Source organism: Trichechus manatus, unplaced genomic scaffold (assembly GCF_000243295.1).
Source record: "Trichechus manatus latirostris isolate Lorelei unplaced genomic scaffold, TriManLat1.0 scaffold00163, whole genome shotgun sequence".
Lineage (NCBI taxonomy): Eukaryota > Metazoa > Chordata > Mammalia > Sirenia > Trichechidae > Trichechus > Trichechus manatus.
The window spans coordinates 2,414,585-2,438,477 of NW_004444099.1; the positions used below are offsets into that span (position 1 = coordinate 2,414,585).

The 23,893-nt window shown below is 38.4% G+C and overlaps 1 protein-coding gene across 2 annotated transcripts in view; it reads right to left on the reverse strand.

Annotated features, from left to right (window-relative positions):
• Positions 1–23,893, reverse strand: part of MYPN (myopalladin) — a 114,589-nt gene that overhangs the window by 72,001 nt on the left and 18,695 nt on the right. Inside the window, exons 1-2 of one of the 2 annotated variants that reach the window (XM_004386404.1) lie at positions 8,225–8,244; positions 1,000–1,175 (exon numbers count right to left, since the gene is read on the reverse strand). In XM_004386404.1, coding sequence (XP_004386461.1) covers positions 1,000–1,175; positions 8,225–8,244 — 196 coding nt within the window. Of the gene's footprint in view, positions 1–999; positions 1,176–8,224; positions 8,245–23,893 lie in introns of those variants that run through there. The other variant, XM_004386403.1, reaches the window with a different exon arrangement.

Below are 23,893 nucleotides of genomic sequence, written 5' to 3' on the forward strand. Positions count from 1 at the left end.
TGTTAACCAATGTCATAAAACAATATGTGCACTGACTGTTTAATGAGAAACTATTTGTTCTGTAAACCTTCATCTAAAGTACAATAAAAAAAATTAAAAAAAAAAATCTACGTCAGATCATGGCATGCCTCTGCTCAGAATCTCCTAGAGCTTCCTGTCTCCCTCAGCCTAAAAGCTGAAGTTCTTGTAATGACCTACAAGCATCTACATGCTCTACTTACCTGCCTTCCTCCCACCCTGATCTTGAACTTCTAACAGCATCTCGTGTTACTTTTCTTCCTCGCTCCCTCCACTCTGGCCACATTGGTTTATCTCTGTACCTTAAGACAAGCACACTCCCATCCCACTGCTCTTACTGATTTCTCTGCCTAGAGTGTTTTTCCCATGAATAGCTTTGTAGCTCACTCCCTTACTTCCTCTAGGTCTTCATTCAAAGGTTATCTATTCAGTAAGCTCTTTCCTGGCCAGCCTACCTAAAATTGCAACACACACACACAGACACACATGCATACATATGCACACACACTTACATATATCCACAGTCACACATACATACACCAATCATGCATGCACACACATATACACACGCCACATATTCTCATGCACACACACACACAAAAGCACACACACTCACATATACACACAGTCACACATACACAATCACACACACATTCTCACACACATACCATATACACATTTCATATCCATTTTCCTTGTTTTGTTTTTCTTCTACAGTGCTTATAGCCATCATATTATATATTTTATCTATATTTTACTTCTAAATATATTTTATGTTTTTACTTATTTCATTTATTTCCTGTCTCTCCTTTACAATGTAAATTCCATGAGTCCATAGCCTAGGGATTGTTGTCTGTTTGGTTCACAGCTGTATCTCCAGTGCCTAAACAAGTGAGTGGTATAATAGGTCCGCAATAAATATTTATTATAAAACTCTATGTCTTACTAGTAATTGCCATGCTCAAAGAGTTTTTTGTTTACCTTCTATATAAATCTCAGCAGAAGTTGAATCTGTCCCATAGATGTTAGAAGCAAAGCAGGAATAGCGTCCCGTGTCCTCTTCAAAGGCTTCAGCAATGGTCAGCGTGTGCAGATTTCCTGCCTGGACAATGTGAATGTCTGGGGAATTTTCAAGCTCCTTGCCTTCACAGTACCACCTGCAAGGAAGGGAATATGGCCATTGGACATGACCAAAAATGTGAGAATTAATAATCCAGATGGTTCCAGATGTTCCCTTTGAAGAAAACTCTGGCAAACTTAATCTGGAATCAGAACGTTAAACAATGGGTTATTATGGTATTATTTGATTGTAACAATAAGAAGAGTTGGCAGTATTCAAACCACATTGACAATTTATTCAGAAAATTATAAAGTGGCTCCGATTAAGAATAATATAACTGAGAGAAATAGGTAGGGAAGCAAATACAACCAACCAGGAAGAAAAGGGTCTTTCATGGGAAAATTTGCTTCTCAAATGACTTACAGGTCTCCTTAGTATGTATTAAGCAAGTACTACTTTAGTTTATTTGGAGAGAATCTAAGCAATATTAAAGGTTTGTGAAGCAGAGTACATTCACTTCCTACTATTAAATTGCATGTGACCTAGTTAAGTGAAAATTAATTTGTTCTTTTACTTGAGTCTTTGGAATAAGGAGGACGGGTCATATTGTCCCAGAAGTGGCCCTAGTCTGGCAAATAACCTAAGTTAAATATGTTCCTATAGGTAATGGTATTTTTTTTTAATTCTGTATACTTGAAGTTAGAAATGTTTATTACAATGTAGTTTTTTTTAGCCAAAAGATTACACAAAAGAATACATAAAATAATGTTTAAAATGTGGAAGTCCATAATAAGAGAAATGCACATTAAAGCCACACGGAAATACCATTTCTCACCTTAAAGATTGGCAAATGTCTAAAAGTTTGACCCTACTTATACATTGCTAGTGGGAATTTAAAATGGTACAACCCTTGTGAAAGGAATCTGGCAATATCTGCCAAAGTTACAGAAGCATTTATCCTTTAACAATCCCACTACTGGGAATCTGTCCTACAGATACACCTGAATACATACAAAATGGAAAATGTACAAGATTACTCATTGTGTCATTGTTTGAAATAACAAAAGATTGGAAATAACCCAAGTGCCCATCATGAAAGGACTGATGAAATAAACTATGATAGAGCCACACATTGGAACACTACCCAGAACTAAAAAGAGAATGAGAAAGATTGTATGCACTGATATGAGAAGAATCCCAAGATACATAGCTAAATTTTAAAGTGCATATACGGTGTCTTAGTTATCTAGTGCTGCTATAAGAGAAATGCCACAAGTAGCTGGCTTTAACAAAGAGAAATTTATTCTTTCACAGTTTAGGAGGCTAGAAGTCGAAATTCAGGGTGCCAGCTCTAGGGGAAGACTCTCTCTCTGTCAGCTCTGGGGAAGGTCCTTGTCATCAATCTTTCTCTGGTCTAGGAGCTTCTCATTGCAGGGACCTCGGGTCCAAAGGACATACTCTGCTCCCGGTACTTCTTTGTTGGTGGTATGAGGTCCCTCTCTCTGTTGGCTTCTCTGTTTTATATCCCAAAAGAGATTGAGTCAAGATACAACCCAATTCTGTAGACTGTGTCCTGCCTCATTAACATAACTGCCTCTAATCCTGCCTTATTAACGTCATAGAGTTTAGGATTTATAACACATAGGAAAATTACATCAGATCACAAAATGGGGGACAACCACACAATACTTGGAATCACTGCCTATCCAAGTTGACACATATTTTGGGGAGACACTATTCAGTCCATGGCATAGGGTGCTAGCTTTTGTGTAAGAAATGAGGGGCAAGAAATAAGAGAATATATTCATGTTGTTTGCATCTGCATAAAGAAAACTGGAAAATAAATTACAAAGAAAAGTGACTGTATCTATTAGAGGTGAGGGAAGCAAGATGGATGAGGACAGGATAGTAGTGAGACATCTCCACATACCCCGTTTTATATTGTGTTCATTTTTTAAAATAATTATTATTAATCAATGTCGTAATAAAAAGTAATTAAATGGGGAAGTATTACCACTATTCAATATCAAAAATTAAGGACTCCTGGCAGATGCTATTTTTACTATAATTTCAGATCTAACTGCTCAGTGCTTTAATCACCCACCCCCACCATTTAGAAAGCAAGATTCTAAAGCACATTTAAGAAAACCCACCCACCTATTCAGCTACTTCCTAACAGTCAAGCTGTTCTCTACTGTTTCATAGATATGTCATGTTCACTCCCACATTCAAGTCTCTGCTCATGTTTTCCCCTCTATCTGAGATTTTCTCCCTCTGCCTTTCAGCTGCTGCAAATGTAACTCACCCATCAAAGTCTGGCTCAGATTTACCTCCTACAAAAGCTACCTTTTACCACCAGTTCTCGATGATTGTTACATTTTCTAACTTCACTTTTTTTTTTCTTTTTCACTTGTACTACATCATGCGGGGCTTGATTATCCACTGTCTTTTATTATTCTGTATTTTGAAAATTTGCTTTGTCTCACCAACTAGACTATAAATTTTTTGAAGGTAGGGTCAGTGCCTAATATACTCTGGCAGCATCCACAGTGCCTAGCGCAGTTCTCTGTATACTCTCTCCCTTAACCATCTTATCTCACCCCAATCTTATCTCATTTCAGATTTTCAATTATTGCTTCTATTTGAGATAACATTCAAACCTACATTTTCAGCCCTAACTTCTGGACTCCGTCTTCCACACTCCTCCCCTCACTCACTGTGTTCCAACCACTTTGGTCTTCTTTCTATTCCATGGATAAAAGTACATTCACTTCCTACTATTAAATTGCATCAGACCTAGCTGTTCTCCATCTTAGGGTCTTTGTACCTCCTGAAATCTTTGCCCAGATCTTTACCAAGACAGATCTTTCTCACCAGTCATGCCTCTGCTCAAATGTCACCTTCCCTGACCCTCTTCCTAATGTAGCCCCCTTACCCTCGGTTACTCTATCCCATAGTCTGTTTTATTATCTTATTATTATCATCTTCTTATAACTGTCTGACATCGTCTGACGTATTTGTTTACTTTGCTACTGTTTGCTTCCTACACTGGATTGTAAAGTCTATGAGACGACCTTGTCAGTCTTATTCACCACTATAATCTTATCACCTGAACTAGTGCCCCTGCCACACGGTAGGTACTCAGCAAATACGTGTTTAATGAATTTGTTGAAAGACTGAATAATGGAGAAATCTAATAGTTAATATTTTGTAAGTATTTGTTATCTTTTAAACAAACCAAACTCATTGCCATTAAGTCCATTCCAATTCAGAGCGACCCTATAGGACAGAGTAGAACTACCCCATAGTGTTTCCAAGGAGCAGCAGGTGGATTTGAACAGCTGATCTTTTGGTTAGCAGCCGAGTTCTCAACCACTGCGCCACCAGATTTCCATTTGCTATTTGCTTCATCAAATTCTATGCCAGTCTTTAATTTCTGTTTGACAGTAGAAATACGTGTATCTGCCAAATGGGTTCATAAAGCTCCCAAAGCATAAATCTCAATAAGACCCCAATAAGCTTGTGTGAACAAGCCCTTAGAGCTGTGTAGTTCCAAATACAAATACTAGGCTTCCAGTTAAACATGACATATTGAGCACCTATGTTTATCTTTACTTCTCTCTTTAAATGATCCCTAAAATGAGAATAAAGAAATTTTTCAAAGGCATAAAACTGCAAGGATGAAAGGAATAGGAGAGGAGATAACAGCAGTTGTGAGACCTCAAAATGTTTTTGTAAAATGGAAGGCTGATTGAGGAGGCAGCAGAGCTGAGAAATCTGAGAACCAAGTGCTTACTTGGGGATGTCAGTGAGAGGAGTGGCCAGTCTGTGCAGGACCCCAGGAAGGTTCAGGATTTGGAGACACACAGTTGCTAAGGATGGGGGACGAGACTCTGAGCTTGCAACAGGGGATCTGGTTAAAAGTTTGGAAAATGAGACTTTAGACCCCTCACATCAGGTTCTGTCCCCTCCTCTGAGCAGTTAGGGGATGTCCCAGGATGAAGGCTCAGTTGCAGGCCGAGCGAGCAACCGCTTCATCTCCGAACAGGAGGAAGCAGGATTTAAGAGGGAATTTCTCCAGGGGAAAATGAGTGGACCTGATTGATTCCCTGAGGTGTCTAACTATGTGGAACAGGATATTCAGAAGTTTAACAAAGTTATTGGAGAGTTGAGACAAATTTCAAATTTGTGATAGGATCACAAAAGGAAGCACATGAAAAAACAAGGAAGTGATTAACACCAAGGGGGAACAAGTTGTATAAGGAAACATTCATTTTACCTTACTAGGCTAGGCAGTGAACAATATGTGGCACAGTGCTTAAGAACTCGGCTGCTAATTAAAATGTCGGCAGTTCAGCCTCCCCTTGGAAACCCTAAGAGGCAGTTCTACTCTGTTCCATAAGGTCGCTATGAGTCAGAATTGAGTTGATGGCACCTAACAACAACAGGCTCGGCAGTGACCAATATTTATGTAGTAGTAATAAGTTTGTTGTTGTTGTTGTTAGGTGCCATTGAGTTGATTTTGACTCATAGTGACCTCACGTGACAGAGTAGAACAGCCCCATGGAGTTTTCTAGGCTATAATCTTTATGGGAGCAGATCGCCAGGTCTTTCTCTCATGAAGTCATTGGGTGAATTGAACCGCCAAACTTTGGGTTAGCAGCCGAGCACTTACCCATTGTGCCACCAGGGCACATTAGTAATAAGATAAACATTAAATATTCTTTTAAGCAACAAGTGTGATATGATTACATTGAGAGGTTGAAGGAAGGGAAAATGGGGGCTTTGGTTTAGGGTACCCCGTTGCTGTTGAGTCGATGCCAACTCATAGCGATCCTATAGGACGGAGCAGAACTGCCTTGTACGGTTTCCAAGGAGCAACTGAACTGCCGACCTTTTGGTTAGCAGCCACAGCTCTTAACCACTGGGCCACCAGAGCTCAGGTTTAGTGTGTGTCATGAATTGACCAAAAATATTTGTATCAATTTGGCTAGGCCATGATTCCCAGTATTGTGTGATTGTCTACCATTTTGTCTTCTGATGTGATTTTTCTATGTATTGTAAATCTTATCTCTATGATGTTAATGAGGCAGGATTAGAGGCAGTTATGTTAAAGAGGAAGGACTCAATCTATGAGACTGAATTGTGTCTTGAACCAATCTCTTTAGCGATATAAAAGAGAGAAGCAAGCAGAGAGACAGTCAGACCTCATACCACCAAAAAACAAGAGCCAGGAGAAGAGCATGTCCTTTGGACCGGGGTCCCTGGGCTGAGAAACTCCTAGTCCAGGGGAAGATTGATGACAATAATCTTCCTCCAGAGCCAATAGAGAAAGCCTTCCCCTGGAGCTGACGCCCTGAATTTGGACTTCTAGCCTCCTAGACTGTGAGAGAATAAACCTCTTTGTTAAAGCCATCCACTTGTGGTATTCCTATTACGGCAGCACTAGATACACTAAGACAAGGTGGATGCTAAACCCCTATCTTCCAGAACAGAAAGTTAATAGAAAATGGCTAACATCAGCATACCAAGAAATAGTGTCAACATGTTACAGAGATTCTCAAAGTGTAGTTCACTTTCTGTGAAGACAGAACTATTTTCATGTAATACTAAGATATTATTTGCCTTTTCACTGTGTTGACAATTACACTGATGGTACAAAAGTTATGGTGGGTCAAATGACTGGTGCTGTAACAGCACGAATCAAGACACTGTCACAAAACTGACTAGTGATCATTGTGTTCTTCACCACCACACCTGCAGTTTAAAAAATGCCAGTTTCACTTAAGAATGTCTTCACTGAAGCGGTAAAAATCATTAATTTTATTATATCTCAACCTGGAGTCCTTGTCTTTTAATTATTCTGTGTGGGGAGATGGGAAGTAGCATAAAGTATTTCAGCTCATCCATATGCACTTGTGTGATTGTTTGAGAGTTAAACTAGGTGCTTAATTCATGAAACAATATTTTAACTTGAAAGAAAAACTGCTGGACAAATGCTGGTTATTCAGTCTTGGGTATTCAGCAGAGATTTTCTCAAAAATGAAGGAACAAAGCCTGTCATTTCAAGTAAAAATAACTGACAGCATTTATTGCAGATGACAAATTTAGAGCTTTCAAGGGAAAATTAGAATTTTGGAAAACTTATATTCCCTCCCAGTAAGTTTAGGGCTTCCCAATAGTTAGACTTTTTGATGAAATCAGCGATGACATTAAGAAATGTGATTTTTTTGATATTATAAAATGTGTCAGTATTTGGAAGCTCTTCATTACTCATTTTCAAAATGACCAATGTGGGATGTTATCTAGTCAAAGTTCAAGACAGATCAATGGATTTTAAAATAACAGAGTACAAAAGTTCATTGGTATGGTTTCAGGTTTCATATTGCAACTAACCTTTAAGAAACTACTGCTAGTTGAATTTTAATGTGGTATCAAACAAGAATAGCCACAATTATCTGGAAAGGCTATTAAAATACTCCCCCTATTTCCAACTACACATCTGTGTGAGGCTGGATTTTTTTTCATTTACTTCAGCCCAGACAACATATTGCAACAAACTGAATGCAGGAGATATGAGAATCCATCTGTCTTCTATTAAGCTAGATATTAAAGAGATTTGCAAAAAATGTAAAACAATGCTACTTGTGTTACTAATTTTTGTTTTGGAAAATATTGTTATTGTTCATAAAATTATTTATGTTAACATGTTTATTATTGTTATTTGTAAATGAATTAATAAATAATTATTTAAAAAATCCTCAGTTTTAATTTAAAATTTCTAATTTAATTTCTTTAATTCTTAATAAAGTTTCTTATGTCTAAAAATGTATAGATAAAACTCACAGATACAAAAACTCTTGGGTTCTCAATAATTTTTAAGACCATAAAGGGGTCCTGGAAACAAAACATTTGAGGACCGTAGGCATAATTAGTTAGAAATCTAGAGGGAAATACGTAAGAATTTGCCTCTAGAAATAAAAAGAATTGAAAGTGATCTGTTCTTTAATATTTGACTTTTTAAGCAAGAGCTGTATTCATTTGATAAAATAAATATAAACAGCTATTTTTAAATGAGTAAACCTTCCCTTATACAAAAAGTCTGATCCCAGTTCTTTCAATAACATTTCTCATCCTTACCATTACCAAAATAAGAGTGGAAACATCTATGAGCAATTGGATAGCTAGAAGGAGATAAGTGGAATGATTCAAATGCCCAAACTCTCTGTCAGGAGCATTTCTGTCCTTACTCAGATGGCCAGGTTGGCTTCAGCCAGGCCCAAAGAACAATCAGTAACCGCTGCTTTGGCTTTAGCACTGTGACCCACTCAGAAATAACACATGGGCCAGGATGCCTTATGAAACGGTATTAACATTTACCCAACTACCCTGAAGACTTTCCTCAAACGTCTGCCCATGTTAGGGAATGCTTTCATAGAAATGCCCTGACGAGCTACGTGCTTTTAGAACGCCAAATCCTCATGACACTTACAGAATGGCAGTGGGTGCCAGATGTGATTCATGGCCCAACAGAAAAGAGTCAACGATCTGGGAGAATAGGGCAGCTCCAAATGATAAAGAAGGACCCACCTTTATGCACTGGGAGAGCTTGCCAGATCTGCTAATTTGGTTAGCTACCAAGCCCATTGCAGGAAAACACAGACGAGACATATTTTTCAGATTTAACTGGACTCTTCGGCTGCATATCACCATTCTGCTGTGAGGTTACTATTTCATCTAAAATATGGCTTGGATAAATATTATGACTCATTGTTTTAGCACATTAGCAACTCTAGGCATAATTTGAATGTGTTATTCCGACTCACCAATAATGATGCTCATTAAAAGAATGATTACTCAGAGTCTTTCTTTAACCTTGCCCCGCCCTTCCAATGTCCCTAATCTACCTCGTATTATTCCCTCTCCTAATACCCTATTATTTTCTTTCATGGAACCTATATATCCTTTATAATTATATATTTATTTGTTTAATGTCTCTCTCTCACCAGACAATAAGCACTACAACGGCAGGGCTTATCACATTTGTTTTGTTTACCACTTGTTTATCTAGCACCTAGCACATCATAGTTGCTGAAAAAAATATTTGCTGTATGAATGTTGAATGAGTGAATTCAAATTAGGATCATTGTAGCCGCAAGTCTTTTTCTTCACATTTACACAAAAAAAAAAAAACAAAAAAAACCCATTGCCGTCAAGTTGATTCCAACTCATAGTGACCCTATACGACAGAGTAGAACTGCCTCATAGGGTTTCCCAGAAGCAGCTGGTGGATTTGAACTGCTGACCTTTTGGTTAGCAGCTGAGCTCTTAACCACTGTGCCACCAGGGCTTCATTTACAGAAAAGCAACATGTTAATGAAAAAGCAAGAAGGCTTAGGAGCTAGAAAAGAATTTTCCTTTAACTGTCTTTAATGAGCTTTGTTAAACAATGTCTTGATTTCTTAATTGAAGAGTGTAAGCCCTGAAACACATAATATATTTACTTAATGACATTGTCAACTTTCTCCATGCATCAGAGTAACTCTTGAGAAACAGTTATATTGGAGTATATTGGACAGTAAGATAATAGTAGACATTATTTTATTTTATTCTTGTACTTTAAGTGAAAGTTTACAATTCATGTTACTCTCTCATAAAAAAATTTATACATACATTGTTATGTGACCCTAATTGCTCTCCGTGCACTGTGACAGCACACTCCTCCTTTCCATCCCTGATTTCCCGTGTCCGTTCAACCAGCTCCTGACCCTCTCTGCCTTCTCATATCACTTCTGGACAGGAGCTGCCCATTTAGTCTCATGTATCTACTTGAGCTAAGAAGCACGCTCTTCATGAGTATCTTTTTATGTCCCACTGGCTAGTCTAATCTTTGTCTAAAGAGTTGGCCTCGGGAATGGTTTTAGTTCTGGGTTGACAGAGAGTCCGGGGGCCATGCTTTCTGCTGTTCCTCCAGTCTCAGTCAGACCATTAAGTCTGGTCTTTTTACTAGAATTTGAGTTCTGCACCCCACTTTTCTCCTGCTCCTTCAGGGACTCTCTGTTGTGTTCCCTGTCAGGGTGGTCACTGGTGGTAGCCAGGCACCATCTAGTTCTTCTGGTCTCAGGCTGATGCGGTCTCTGGTTTATGTGGCCCTTTCTGTTGCTTGGGCTAATAGTTCCCTTGTGACTTTGGTGTTCTTCATTCTCCTTTACTCCAGGTGGGTTGGGACCAATTGATGCATCTTAGATGGCCGCTCGCTAGCTTTTAAGACCCCAGACGCCACTCACCAAAGTAGGATGCCCTGTCTCTCTAGCACACATTTGCTGCTCTGGCTTCTGTGTAAATAGCTATGCTTGCTGTGCATCTCAACCAGGTGAAGGAGGAAGCACTGACATACACAGCTGCTCTGAATGAAGTTCCCAGATTACATTCATCCCAAATGAATCACACTGATTGCTCCTGGGCCCCCTCCTACTCATTGCATTTTTTGCCTCTGAGCCTGGAACACACCCAGAGGGTTCCTAGCTCCATAGCAGTCCTCTCTGGAATATGGTTTGGGTTTTGGATTTCCTTGTCAATCAGATTCCATCTGCTTAGAGGCAGATTAACCACGAAGCTAATGAAGCTTCAGGTTTCCTCCTCTGCATGGCTCCCTTCCAAAGCCTTGTACTTATTAAAATGTTATACTCTTTATCTTAAAGATGGCCCCCAAATTGTATACACCTCAGGACTCACAAAACTTGGATCTATCCCCTGCATATGATCTCCATCTTTGGGGAACTTCTAAAAATTTCAGCTCTATAGATGACATTCTATATTATTTTTCTGTTAGATTTCCGAGTGTTGGGAAGGAAGGTAGGAGGCCCATGTGTTCAGTCTACCATCTTGATATGATGTTCTTATTCACTTTTAAATCACTTCTAGTCTGGTTTCTGCACCCATTGCCCTCTTGACACTGCTCTTCCTGAGGTCACCAATGGTTTCCATGTTATTAAATCAAATGATATTTTTCATCTTCCAAAAAACCTAAACCCATTGCCGTCAAGTCACTTCTGACTCATGGCAACCCCATGTGTTACAGAATAGAACTGAGATCTATAGGGGGTTCTTTTTGGCTGTAATCTTTATGGAAGCAGATCTCTAGGCCTTTCTTCCATGGTGCTGCTGACCTCTAATTAGTATTCAATGCAGTTGACTATTCTTTCTTGAAGCAACTCTTCTTTTTTATGACTGTCCTCATTTTCCTCTTACTACCATTTAGGATGCATCTGCCCAGTCTCCTTTGGGGGGGTTTCCTCATCAACCCAAACTTTAAATGTTGGAATTCCTTACTAACATGGTCTGGAAAGGAATGATATTCAAAATAATTAACAACTGAGTCAGAATGGGTACTACAACCAATCAGAGAGATATAAACCACAAACAGCATCTAGGGCTACACCAGTTATACTGACAAAATATCACCCTTGAGTCCTGTGGCCAATTCTCTTCTCATAAAAGTTTGAGGAACAAAATTACAGGCCAATTTCCTACTGGAAAAAAGTGCAAAAGTTCTAAACAAAATATTAGCAAATCAAATCCAGCAAGATATAAAAAGATAATAGGTTATGACCAAGTTGTGTTTACCCCAAGAATAAAAGGCTGGCTTAACATTATAAAATCAATATACTTAGTCATATTAACAGAGTAAAGGGGAAAAAAATCATATGACTATCTCAGTAGATGCAGAAAAAGTGTATGATAAAATTCAACCTCAGTTCATGATTTTTAAAATCTTAACCTTCTGTAGTAAAGGAACTGACAACAAACATCCTACTAAGGACCAAAAATGGAAAGCATTCCCTTTAAGATCAGAAACAAGACTAGAGTACTGACTTTCACCCCTTCTATTCAAGATTGTACCGGAGAGTTTAGCTAGCTCAGCAAGTCAAGAAAATGAAATACAAGATCCAGGATTAGAATAGAAAAGCGCGCTAAAAGTCTATAGATAAATTCTCATGAATTTAGTAAGGTTATTAGTTTGAAAATCAGTATACAGAAGTCAAATATACTTCTATATGTATAACAAACAGAATGTAATTTTTTAAAAAGGTACCATTTATAATAGTACAAAAATGAGGTACTACTGAATAAATCTAAGAAAAAATTTGCAAGACCCATAGAAAAAAATGATGAATCTTTTTTGAAATACATTAAAGAATACCCAAATAAATGGAGAGGTATATCATGCCCCTGAATATGAAGCCTCTATATTTTAAAGATGTTACATTCTTCCCAAATTGATATATAAGTTAATGCAATTCCAAAAATCTTAACAGATTTTTTAACAGATTTGTGGAATTTGACAAGATGATTCCAAGACTTATACTGTAGAGCAAAAGGCCAAGAATAGCCAAAAATCCTTAAAATGAAAAAGGTGGAAATCAAAAACTATGAAAAATCTATTGTAATGAGATAAATAACTGAAAACTCAGAACTAGATGTATACATATATGGCATTTTGATTTATGATGAAGGTGACCTTATAGATCAGTGGGGAAAAGATGTACTTTTCAATAAATGATTCTGGAACAGTTGGTTATCCAAGCTAAAATAAATTGAAATGGGTTTCCTGTCTCACACCATACACAAAAATCAACTTTAAGTGGATTAAAACTTAAATGTGAAAGAAAAAAAATTGTGAAACTTCCAGAAGACAACATACGAGACTATCTTTATGACTTTGAGTCTAGGGAGAATTTCTTAAAGTAAACACAAACTATAAAAACACAAACCATAAGGAAAAATTAATACATTTCACGCTAAAATTAAGAATATCTAATCATCAAAAGACACCACAGAGAAATAAAAAGACAAATCAAGGGAGAGGATATTTTCATAACACATCTGGCATATGATTATTATCCAGAATATTTTTTACCATCTCACAAATCAATAAGAAAAAAACCAAACAAACCAGTAGAAAAATGAGCAAAAGATATAAAACAGGCCCTTCACAGAAAATGTCTTTTATAGAAACAGGTCCTTCATAGAAAATGGTCAAGAAACGTATGAAAAAATCCTCAACGTCATTAGTAATGAGGGAAATGAAAAGTAAAACCACAATGAGATAACACTTAATACCCATCAAATTGGCAAAAATGAAAAAGTCTGATAATATCAACATAGGGCAATGACAGAGAACTACCAGAACTCTTATACAATGTTGATGGAAATGTAAATTGAAACAATTCCTTCAGAAAACAATTTGGTATTATATAGTTGAAATTGTACATACTCTGCCAGCAATTTCATTCCCTGACACACCCGTGTATCAGGAAAACTGTGCACCAGGAGAACATATTAGAATGTTCATAATAACATCGTTTGTATTAGGAAAAAAATCTGGAAGCAACCCAAATGTATGTCCATAATATAACAGTCTGGTCATACAGTGAAATACTACATAGTAATGAAAATGAGTGAATTAAGAGTTACATGCAACAACATGGATATACTTTTTAGGGAAAAAATTCAAGCAGCAGAAGTATATGTACATTATCATTTCATTAATATAAAAATTTTAAACATGTAAAACTTACCAGTATTACTTTCTAAAAACTTGTTTATTATGGGAACTTTCTAACATAAAGCAGTGAGACTAGTATAACGAACCCCCATGCACACATCACTCAGTTTTCACAAATTATCAATAAATGGCTACTTTGTTACTTTTATAGTCCTCACTGCTCCCCACTTCAGGTTATTTTCATACAAATTCAGTATTTTGTGTTATTCACCTATAAACACTTCTCTGTACCAATATTGTTTAGGGAGGGACATGTCATGGTTTGAATTATGTCTCCCAAAAAATGTGTGTATCAATTTGGCCGGGTCATGATTCCTGGTATTGTGTGGTTTTCCTATATGTTGTAAATCCTGCCTCTATGATGTTAATGAGGGAGGATGGGCGGCAGTTGTGTTAGTAAGGCAGGACTCAGTCTACAAGATTGGATTGTATCCTGAGGCAATGCCTTGAGATACAAAAGACAGAAGTGGGCAGAGAGACAGGGGGACCTCATACCATCAAGAAAGCAGTGCTGGGAGCACAGCGTGTCCTTTGGACCGGGGTCCCGGCGCTGAGAAGCTCCTAGTCCAGGGGAACACTGATGAGAAGGCCGACAGAGAGAGAAAGACTTCCCCTGGAGCTCACGCCCTGAATTTGGACTTTTAGCCTACTTTGACTATGAGGAAATAAACTTCTCTTCATTAAAACCATCCACTTGTGGTATTTCTGTTGTAGCAGCACTAGATGACTAAGACAGGACATAAGCAAGTTTCAAAACCATGAAGGAAAAAGTAAAAGAGAAAACACAAGATTTTGGATAGTGATTAGCTCTGAGGGGAGAGGAAGTGACAGGATCAAACATAATGACTTCAAACATAATGAGCACATGGATATTTGTGCTATTTATTACATTGTTTCTGTTGTTGTTAGGTGCCATCGAGTCAGTTTTGGCTCATACTGACCCAGGTACAACAGGACGAAACACTGCCTGGTCCTGGGCCAATGTCACAATCATTGTTATGCTTGAGCCCATTGTTGGCGGCCATATCATACACATAAATATTCTTTAGTATCTATTCAAAATGTACTTTACAAAACAATTCAGAAAACATGGTAAAGGTAATTAATGTCACTTAATTGTACACTTAAAAATGGTTAAAATGGCAAGCTTTCTGTTATATATATTTTACCACAATAAATTTTTTTTTTTAATTCATGGGTAAAACCATAAGACGAAATCATCAAAAAGGTAGAATTGAGATAAGGAATATGATCAAATAATAGATAATTGTAATCACCAATCTCTCTCTCTCTTTTTTTTTTTTTTGGTATTTTCACCATTTTCCACAGAATAATATAAACACTAGGTTATAATCAGAAAAACTAATAATAAAGAAAATAAATACACTTTCAAAGAAGAATATTGTTAGTTTGCCTTAATTCCTATGTATCAAAGAACTGTTTTGCAAATGTTCATTCATTAGAAGAGTCATCAAGACTGACTCTAAAAATGATCTTATCAAGGACTTTTCACTATGCTTGCATTTTCCACGGCAATCACAAAGATTAAAAATGAAAAAAAACTTCCCAGTTATCTAGAAGTTCTATATCCACAGCATAAAATATCTGAATGCACCACTAGTTTTTAACAATTGTATCTAATTATTTAATTTACTGTGCATCCTAAGGTCTTATTCAAATTCTAAAATTAAAATACATGCAGGAGTTTTGAAAGAAAAGAAAAAATTCAGAAGATTCAGTCTGGTGATGCTTGGTCCACTTTGGCAGTGGGTATAAGGAGACTGAGAGATTGATTAGAGAAGGTTGGTAGTAAGGTTTGTAGGCAAGTGAAAGGGACTTCTCCTGAACCCTTTGGGGAGCTTGACCTTATCCACTGGAGTCTGTGGGGAGTTTAGAAGCCTATACTTAAATTTTGACTTAAAAACTTCAAAGGTGAAAGGGTGTTTAGTGTTACCCATGAAGGAAGAACAAGAAGAAAAAACCTTAGTGTGAGTAGGCCGCATTTCCAGAGTCTGCAAAGGTGAACTTGGGGGTTTTCCCACGGGCCAAGGGGACTGTGGTTTTCTGTGACAAACCACAGAAATTAGCCTGGTTTGTCATCTCCAAAGAGACACCATCTCAGAGGAATACCTGCCAGGGTGAGGTGACTCCAACAGAAAGTCGGCCAGGCAGTGAGGTCTGAGCAGCAAGTGTTAAAATGTTAGCAGGAGATTGCAACACTTGGGCCAAGGAACAAGGGCAGTGGGAGGCCCTGTGGAGTGAGAGGAGGGCTCCTCGGAAGAAACTGAAAAAGTGTTTAGCACAGAAACAAACAGCAGCTTGTTAAACACAGATTGCTGGGCCTCACCACCAGACATCCCAATTCAGTAAGTCCAAGATAAGGCCAGCAAATTTGCAAGTCCATCAAGGTCCTAGGTTTTGCTGACACTGTTGGTCCAGGGACCTACTTCGAGTAGGCTGTTCTCCCAGTCTAGCCTCTGCTTCCTCTCTGGACTCACTTGAAATCATTTCCTCCTTATTCTTTATGTTCTAGTGGCATCAGTTCCCTCAATTCCTAAACTCAGCAATTGCCTTGCTGCCACAGGGGCTTTAAACTTGCTATTGTCCCAACCAGTGCTCCTCATGCACAGCCACTACCTGTCTCTCAGTAGAGGCTTGTGTGTGGTTATGATGCTGAACAGGTTTTAGCGGAGCTTCCAGACTAAGATCAACTAGGAAGAAAAGTCTGGTGATCTACTTCTGAAAACCAGCCAATGAAAATCCTACAGACCACAATGGTTTGATCTGCAACCAATCATGGGGATGGTGCAGGACCAGGCAGCATTTGTTGCATTGTGCACGACGGCGTTGCCATGAGTTGGAAGCTAACCAGACAACAGAACAATTTTCCCCATACTCCCATTTGCCTGGCTAACTCCTACTCCATCCTTTATGTCTCAGCTTAAATATCACATTTCAGGAAAATCTTCCAAACTTACTCGCAAGGTTTGGTACCTTTACTATATGTGCCCTCTTTTATAGCACTGATCACAATTGTAATTATATAATCATTTGTGGAATTTTTGTTTATTGTCTGTGTCCCTTACTAGTCTCTAAGCTCTATGAAGACAGGCAATTTGTCTGTCTTGTTCACTGCTTTAAGCTAAGTGCTTATAATAATACATGGCATATACCAAAAAAAAAAAAAACAAACAAAAAAACCAACAAACCAGCTGCTGTGGAGTCGATTCCGACTCATGGCAACCCCGTGTGTGCAGAGTAGAACTCCACTCCACCCTTTTTGTTTGTTGTGTGCCGTTGAGTTGATTTTTTATTTATAGCAACCTATATGGTACGCAGCAGGCACTTAATATTTGTTGGATGAATGAATGAAAGAAAGGTGTCCAGATTTTTCCAAAAGGTGGAAGAAACCCTAAATAATGTAATATGAAACCCCCTATATAATTTTAGATTTCTTTGTAACTATATTATTTTCCTCAGCACACTGGTGTTGTTAGTTGCTGTCGAGTTGGTTTTGACTCGTGGTGATCCCATGTGTGCAGAGAACTGCTCCACAGGGTTTTCAAGGCTGTGATCTTTTGGAAGCCGATCCCCAGGGCTGTCTTCTGAGGTGCCTCTGGGTGGGTTCGAACCACCAACCTTTCAGCTAGTAGTCGAGCGCTTAACCGTGCCTAGAAGTAGCAATAGCAAAACTTTACAGCCATAGGAGGCGTTGACATCTTTAAGAGGCAAATTATGTGTGCTACTTCAGAAGGTTGTGTACAAGCAAACATATCCAGTGTGACCCAGCTGTACATTCCTGGGAAAAGAATTTGGAGTCAGGATATAAAAAGGGATTATGGCCATTTGCTGTGAATTCCTCCAGACTCTTTCATCTGTGGGTAATGCACGAATGTATTTCATTTCCTAAGACGACTCCTTCAATGAAGTTACGTGCAGTACTAATAAGCCTTCAAAAACGCTTGTTTCAGTGATATAGGATCCCAAATTTGTTATAAAACAAATTCTACCCAATTAACTTTGATGTCAACAATATATACACAAAAATATTTCAACTTGCTAAACTAGGGTTACAGGAACACAGGTAAAATATTGGAGCACATAGGTACAAGGTAAGACTTCAGTTGCCCACTATACTTACTATGTTTTCTTGCTAAAATAACAAAAAAGATACTATTTTTTTTCTAAATATCACACATTGATACTAGTCTTATTGACTGTAGTGTTCCTATACAGCAAACCAAAACTTCTAATTATTATTATTATTTTTTAACGCATTTTTAAAGGACTCTTCTGGATTAGGATCTGTGCTCTGCAGAGTCCCAGGTCCTGTGGAGGGGCCTCAGAAGTTTCAGAGCAGATAGGCTCTGTTTCAGTCTCTCTCCACCCCACCCCTCTTTAGTCCCAACAGCATTAATTTTATATTTAAACACACACACACCACACAGCACACACGTATGCACATATTGGGTAACATGTAAGGGTGTTTTGTTTTGTTTTGTTTTTTTGCCAGGGGCGGGGCGGGGAATAAAACCAAACCAAACCTGCTGCTGTCAAGTCGATTCCAACTCATAGCGACTCTGATAAGACAGAGTAGAACCGCCCGTAAGGTTTCCAAGGAGCAGCTGGTGAATTCAAACTGTCGACCTTTTGGTTAGCAGCCGAGCTCTTAACCACTGCGCCACCAGGGCTCCACAGGGGGTAATAGAGGGGAGTTACTGCTAAAAAAGATTGGAAGACACTACTCCAGTCTATCAGTTAGAAGTTGGTTCCACAAAGGCAAGAAGGCAGGAAGGGACAGGAAAACTGGATGAATGTAAACAGGGAATCCGCGGTGGAGAAGGGGAGACTGTCGATACATTGCAGGGTTGGCAACCAATGTCACAAAACAATTTATGTATTGTTTATTGAGAAACTAATTTGCTCTGTAAACTTTCACCTGAAGCACAACGACAACAACAAAATTACAGAGGTATTGCATCAGACCTTTCAGCATCCAGGTGACACTTTGGAATGATTTCAGTTCTGCTCCCCTTTCATTTGACCTTCAGTCCTACATTTCCAACTGCCTATTGGATATGATCCCTCGGTCCCCTCAGACTCGACACATATATCCCAAATCCTCATCGACCTCCTCTCAGGCTTTCCCAGTGACTCCATCTTTCTCTCAAGTACTCAACGTGAAACTCATGGAGGACTGTTTTTACTCATCCTTCCTATCTAGTCAGCCACCAAGTTCAGCTTGATTTCTTTTTTCTAAATATCTCACACTGACATCTTTTCTTCTCATTCCTACTGTCCCCACTCTAGTCCAACCAGAGCACCCGACGCCGGGGATAACTTCCACAGCTTCCTAAGTGGCCTCAAGGCTCCATTTTTGTCTGGTCTAACCCATTCTTGCAGACTAACTGTCCTTAAATGGTCCCTTTAATCTTGTTACACTTCGATAAATCCAAACCAAACCTGTTGCCATCAGCTGATTCCGACTCATAGCAACCCTATAGGACAGAGGAGAACTGCCCCATAGGGTTTTCAAGGAGCAGCTGGTGGATTCAAACTGCTGACCTTTTGGTTAGCAGCCTGGCTCTTAACCACTGCGCCACCAGGGCTGCTACACTTTCATAATCAACTTTAAATGGTTTCCAGTTTGTTTTGAAACTGAGTCTAAATGTTCTGCTTTGCTTTCAAGGCTCCTCAAAATCATCTGTCTCCAGTCTCCTTTCCAGTTAGCTCTGTCTCCTCCCTGTCATATAAAAACATTATTGCAATGCCAGTGGCTGTGCCTTTATATAAACAAGATGAGTTGGCCTTAGCCTGGGAGGACTCATCCCTTCCACCTACCTCTTTAATCTTATCTCTCATCTTTCCTCACCTGATACTCCATATTCTTGACATAAACAAGTACTTGCCTTTCCCTGAACATACTTGCCCCTGGGCCTTTGCACTTGCTTTTGCCTTCCACCTTTGGTCTCCTCATATTAAAGTGTCACCTCCTGTGTTAACTCTTACTTTATCCTGCCCTCCAGGCAATGTAGCTCACATTTTTCTCTGAGCCACCATTGTATACTATACATATTTCTGTTATAGCCCTTACTACACAGTATTACAATGTTTACATGTCTGTCTGGTTGTTCTACTAGATTGTGAGGTATTTGAGGTCAATGGCCTATTCTTTTTTTGTGTGTGTGTGCTCTTAGTACCTAGTAGAGTCACTTTAGTAACCAAATGGATATTTATTGAATGAACGAATTTCTACTTGAACCCTTCTCACTTTTCAAGGTTCAGATAAAATCTCTCTAACTCTCTACAGCCTTCTTTGGCTGTTTTAGTCCTCTACCACTTCTCTGAAGCCTGATAGTACTTATGGTTTCCACTATAAAAATTAGGACAATTTCTTTAACTGGATTTCAAGCTCTTTGCGGGCAGGGACACATATTTACATTTTCTCTGTCAGTGCACATATTACAGTGTTAAGCATATAGTGAAAGCTAAATATTTGCTCTCTGATTAGAATTATATAAATTCTGTGCTTAAGAAAAATAATGACAACTAATATTCTACCCAAGAGTGCCCAGGTGGTGCAAATGGTTAATGTGCTCGCTGCTAATGAAAATGTTGGAGGTTCGAGTCGACCCAGAGGCACCTCAGAAGAAAGACCTGACGATCTATTTCCAAAAAATCAGCCATTGAAAACCCTTTGGAGCACAGTTCTACTCTGACACATGGATGGAGTTGCTATGAGCCAGAATTGACTCAATGGCAACTGGTTTAATAGGCCATCTGGATAATTCTAATTTTTTCTTTTTAAAAAGTTTTTATTGTAATTTAGGTGAAAGTTTACAGAGCAAATTAGTTTTCCATTAGATAATTTGTACATAAAGTGTTCCATGACATTGGTTCCTTTCCCCACAATGTGTCAGAAGTTTCCCCATTTCCGCCCTGGGTTCCCTATTTCCTTTCGTTCAGATTTTCTACCTCTTCCTGCCTTCTCATCTTTGCTTTTGGGCAAATGTTGTCCTTTTGATCTCGTATAACTGATTGCTCTAAGGAACATGTTCCTCTCAGGTGTTATTGTTTATTTTATGGGCCTGTCTATCGTTTGGCTGAAAGGTGGTCTCCGGGAATGGCTTCAGTTCCAGGTCAGAAGGGTGTCTTTAGGGCCATAGTCTCTGGGGTTCCTCCTGTCTCTGTTAGACCAGTAAGTCTGGTCATTTTTTTTGTGTGTGTGTGTGAATTTGATTTTTTGTTCTACATTTTTCTCCTACTCCATCCAGGACCCTCTGTTGCGATCCCAGTCAGAGCAGTCAATAGTGGTAGCCGGGCACCCTCTAGTTCTTCTGGTCTTGAGGTCAGGTAGGCTGTGGTTCATGTGGTCCATTAGTCTTTTGGACTAATTGCTTCCTTGAGTCTTTGGTTTTCTTCACTCTCCTTTGCTCCGAATGGGAACAGACCAATAGTTGTATCTTAGATTGTCATTTGCAGGCTTTTAAGACCCCAGATGCTACACACCAAAGTAGGATGTAGAACATTGTCTTTATGAACTATGTTGTGCCAATTGATGTAGATGTCCCCCGAGTCTATGACCCTTTGCCTTTAAGCCTAGGAACTTTGTCCCACAAGGTATTTGGTTATGTCTAAGAAGTTTTCATGGCTGTGCCCCTTGTGTACTCTATTATCTATATTAATATACATGCAGCACCTACAATTATGTATGTAGAAATATCCACAACCAAACCTATATCTGCAGATGAGTGTGCTCCTTACACCCTCCCACACCTCTTTAGCATACCTATCTACCTATATATTCATTCGCAAATTATCATTTGTTAATACTATTGTTGCAGTATTATCTGTTACAGTAATTACTGTAGTTGCCCTTTATTCTTGTGTTCCTCTCATTGTCTTCCTTTGCCTCGGTCATATTGTTATGACTTTCCCCATATTGTGTATTGCCTTTTCCTTCACCAATATTAACATGTGTCTTCTATCTCGTTAGCAATTTTCCCTCTATCCCCTTTCCATCCCTGGTAACAATCAAATAATTTTTTTTTCCTGTGCGTAAACCTTTTTTTTTTTAATTTGTTTTTTTATAATAGTGATCTCATACAATATTTGTTCTTTTGTGATTGACTGATTTCACTCAGCATAATGTCCTCCAAATTCATCCATGTTATGTTTCACAGATTCGTTGTTATTCTTTATTGTTGCATAGTATTCCTTTCTGTGTAAGTACCACGGTTTGTTTACCCATTCATTCATTGATGGGCACTTAGGTTGTTTCCATCTTTTTGCTATTGTGAATAATGCTGCAATGAACATCAGTGTGTATATGTCTATTTGTGTCATGGTTCTTATTTCTTTAGGGACAATTTTTTCTTAATGTAATTATAATCATGAAATTAAATCCTAATTCATTCAGAAAATTTTTAGTGAATACTTACTACTTTCCTGGCACTAAACCAATGGTGGGAATACAAGCATGAATTCTATCCACAAAGGAATTCTTCGCAGGTAGAATTAGCATTGCTATAAGGCAACTGCATTCACTTCTTCACTTTTAAATTTGTAAGATTTTAATTGGTTGACTAAATTGTCTTTGAGTGACCACCAAATTACTTTGTTTTTCAGGGAATGGGCACTTTATAATTTTTCCTGGTTGATTTTTCCCAGTGCTACACTGAATTTTTTTTTTTTTTTAAATCTGAAATTGTCATGGTCAAGAAATGGGCAGGATGAATTCCTGAAGGATCTGTTTTTTTTTTTTTTTTTTTTTTTATGGGGGAGAGGGGTCCAATTTATCTTTTACGTCCAGAAACTAGTGGGCTAGATAGGACTAATCTAAGTGCATTGTGTGTGTACCGTAACTTGAGTGCTTAGTCACTTACTTAGACTGAGTAGTAGCCATTGTGGTGCTGTGATAACATCTCCCCAGTGTTACTCATTAGAGTCCTAGGGAATGTCATCAGGCAGGTTTAGAGTAGAAAGGCAGACACTGTATTCTTCAGTTCCACTCCTTTGCCCTATATTAGGCCAACTGTCTCACTCCTGATTTAAATCTGAGTTGAATTTCGTATTTTCCTGTTCATTAGTTCATTCGACATTTCTGAGAGACTATTATGGACCAGAAGCTGTGCTTGGTACTCAGGATAAAAAGTCAAAAACAATAGAACCCCTGCTGTCAAGAGGTCACTTGGATGAAATGATAGTAAAATGTATATGCCATTGTAGAGATAATATTTAATACTGCCTTATGTTGCTTTTGAAAAGCAAAATTCAGTATATGGAAATGTCTTCAGACCAGAATCCCCTGAATTTTTATACATATATAGATATATAATTCATATATATAAATTAAATTAATTCATATAGATAAATTAATTCATATATATAAAATAAAAATACCATTATTAATACAAATATTATTACTGTCCTATAATATGAACGTTATGTAAGAAAAAGACGAGGCCCTACTTATATACTTAGAATAAATGTTAAATAAAGAAGCAAAGTAACTCTTGCAGGACTCTAAACACCAGTAATTCTCTGCAAAAGTTATATACATCAACCATATTATTCACATGGTATTGCAGTATTAACCAATAACCAGTCAAGTCGACTCCAGCTCATGGAGGTCCCGTGTGTGTCAGGGTAGAACTAGGCTCCACAGGAATTCTCAATGGCTGGTTTTTTGGGAGTAGATTGCCAGGCCTTTCTTCCAAGGAGCCTCTGGGTGGACTCAAGCCTCCAACCTTTCAGTCAGCAGCTGAGGGCGTTAACCATTTGCAGCACCCTGGGACATTATGGCATTAAAAGTAGTGAATGTCACCCTGCAGGCTAAGGCTGGATCCAGGTTTTGTGGGGCCTGAGGGGGAGCTCATACAATGTGGAAAGGCCTTTTAAGAAAATAAAATGAAGTCAGGAAGGGACAGAAAAAATGGACAGATGGAAACGGGGAATTAGGGTGTGGAAGGAGAGAGTGTTGACACATTGCGGGGATTGCAACCAATGTTACAAAAAAATTTGTGTATAAATTTTCGAATGTGAAACTAACTTGCTCTGTAAAGTTTCACCTAAAGCACAATAAATAAAAAAAAAGAAAATGAGAACACAAAATTAGGCATGGGGCCTTGGAAGTGGTCTATGAAACTGAAGAGCCCTGAAGCTTAATCTTTATTAGCTTCCCGGAAAAGTTGATCATGGTAGCCACACAAAAGATAAATAAACTCTCCATCTTTCAGTTAAATTAG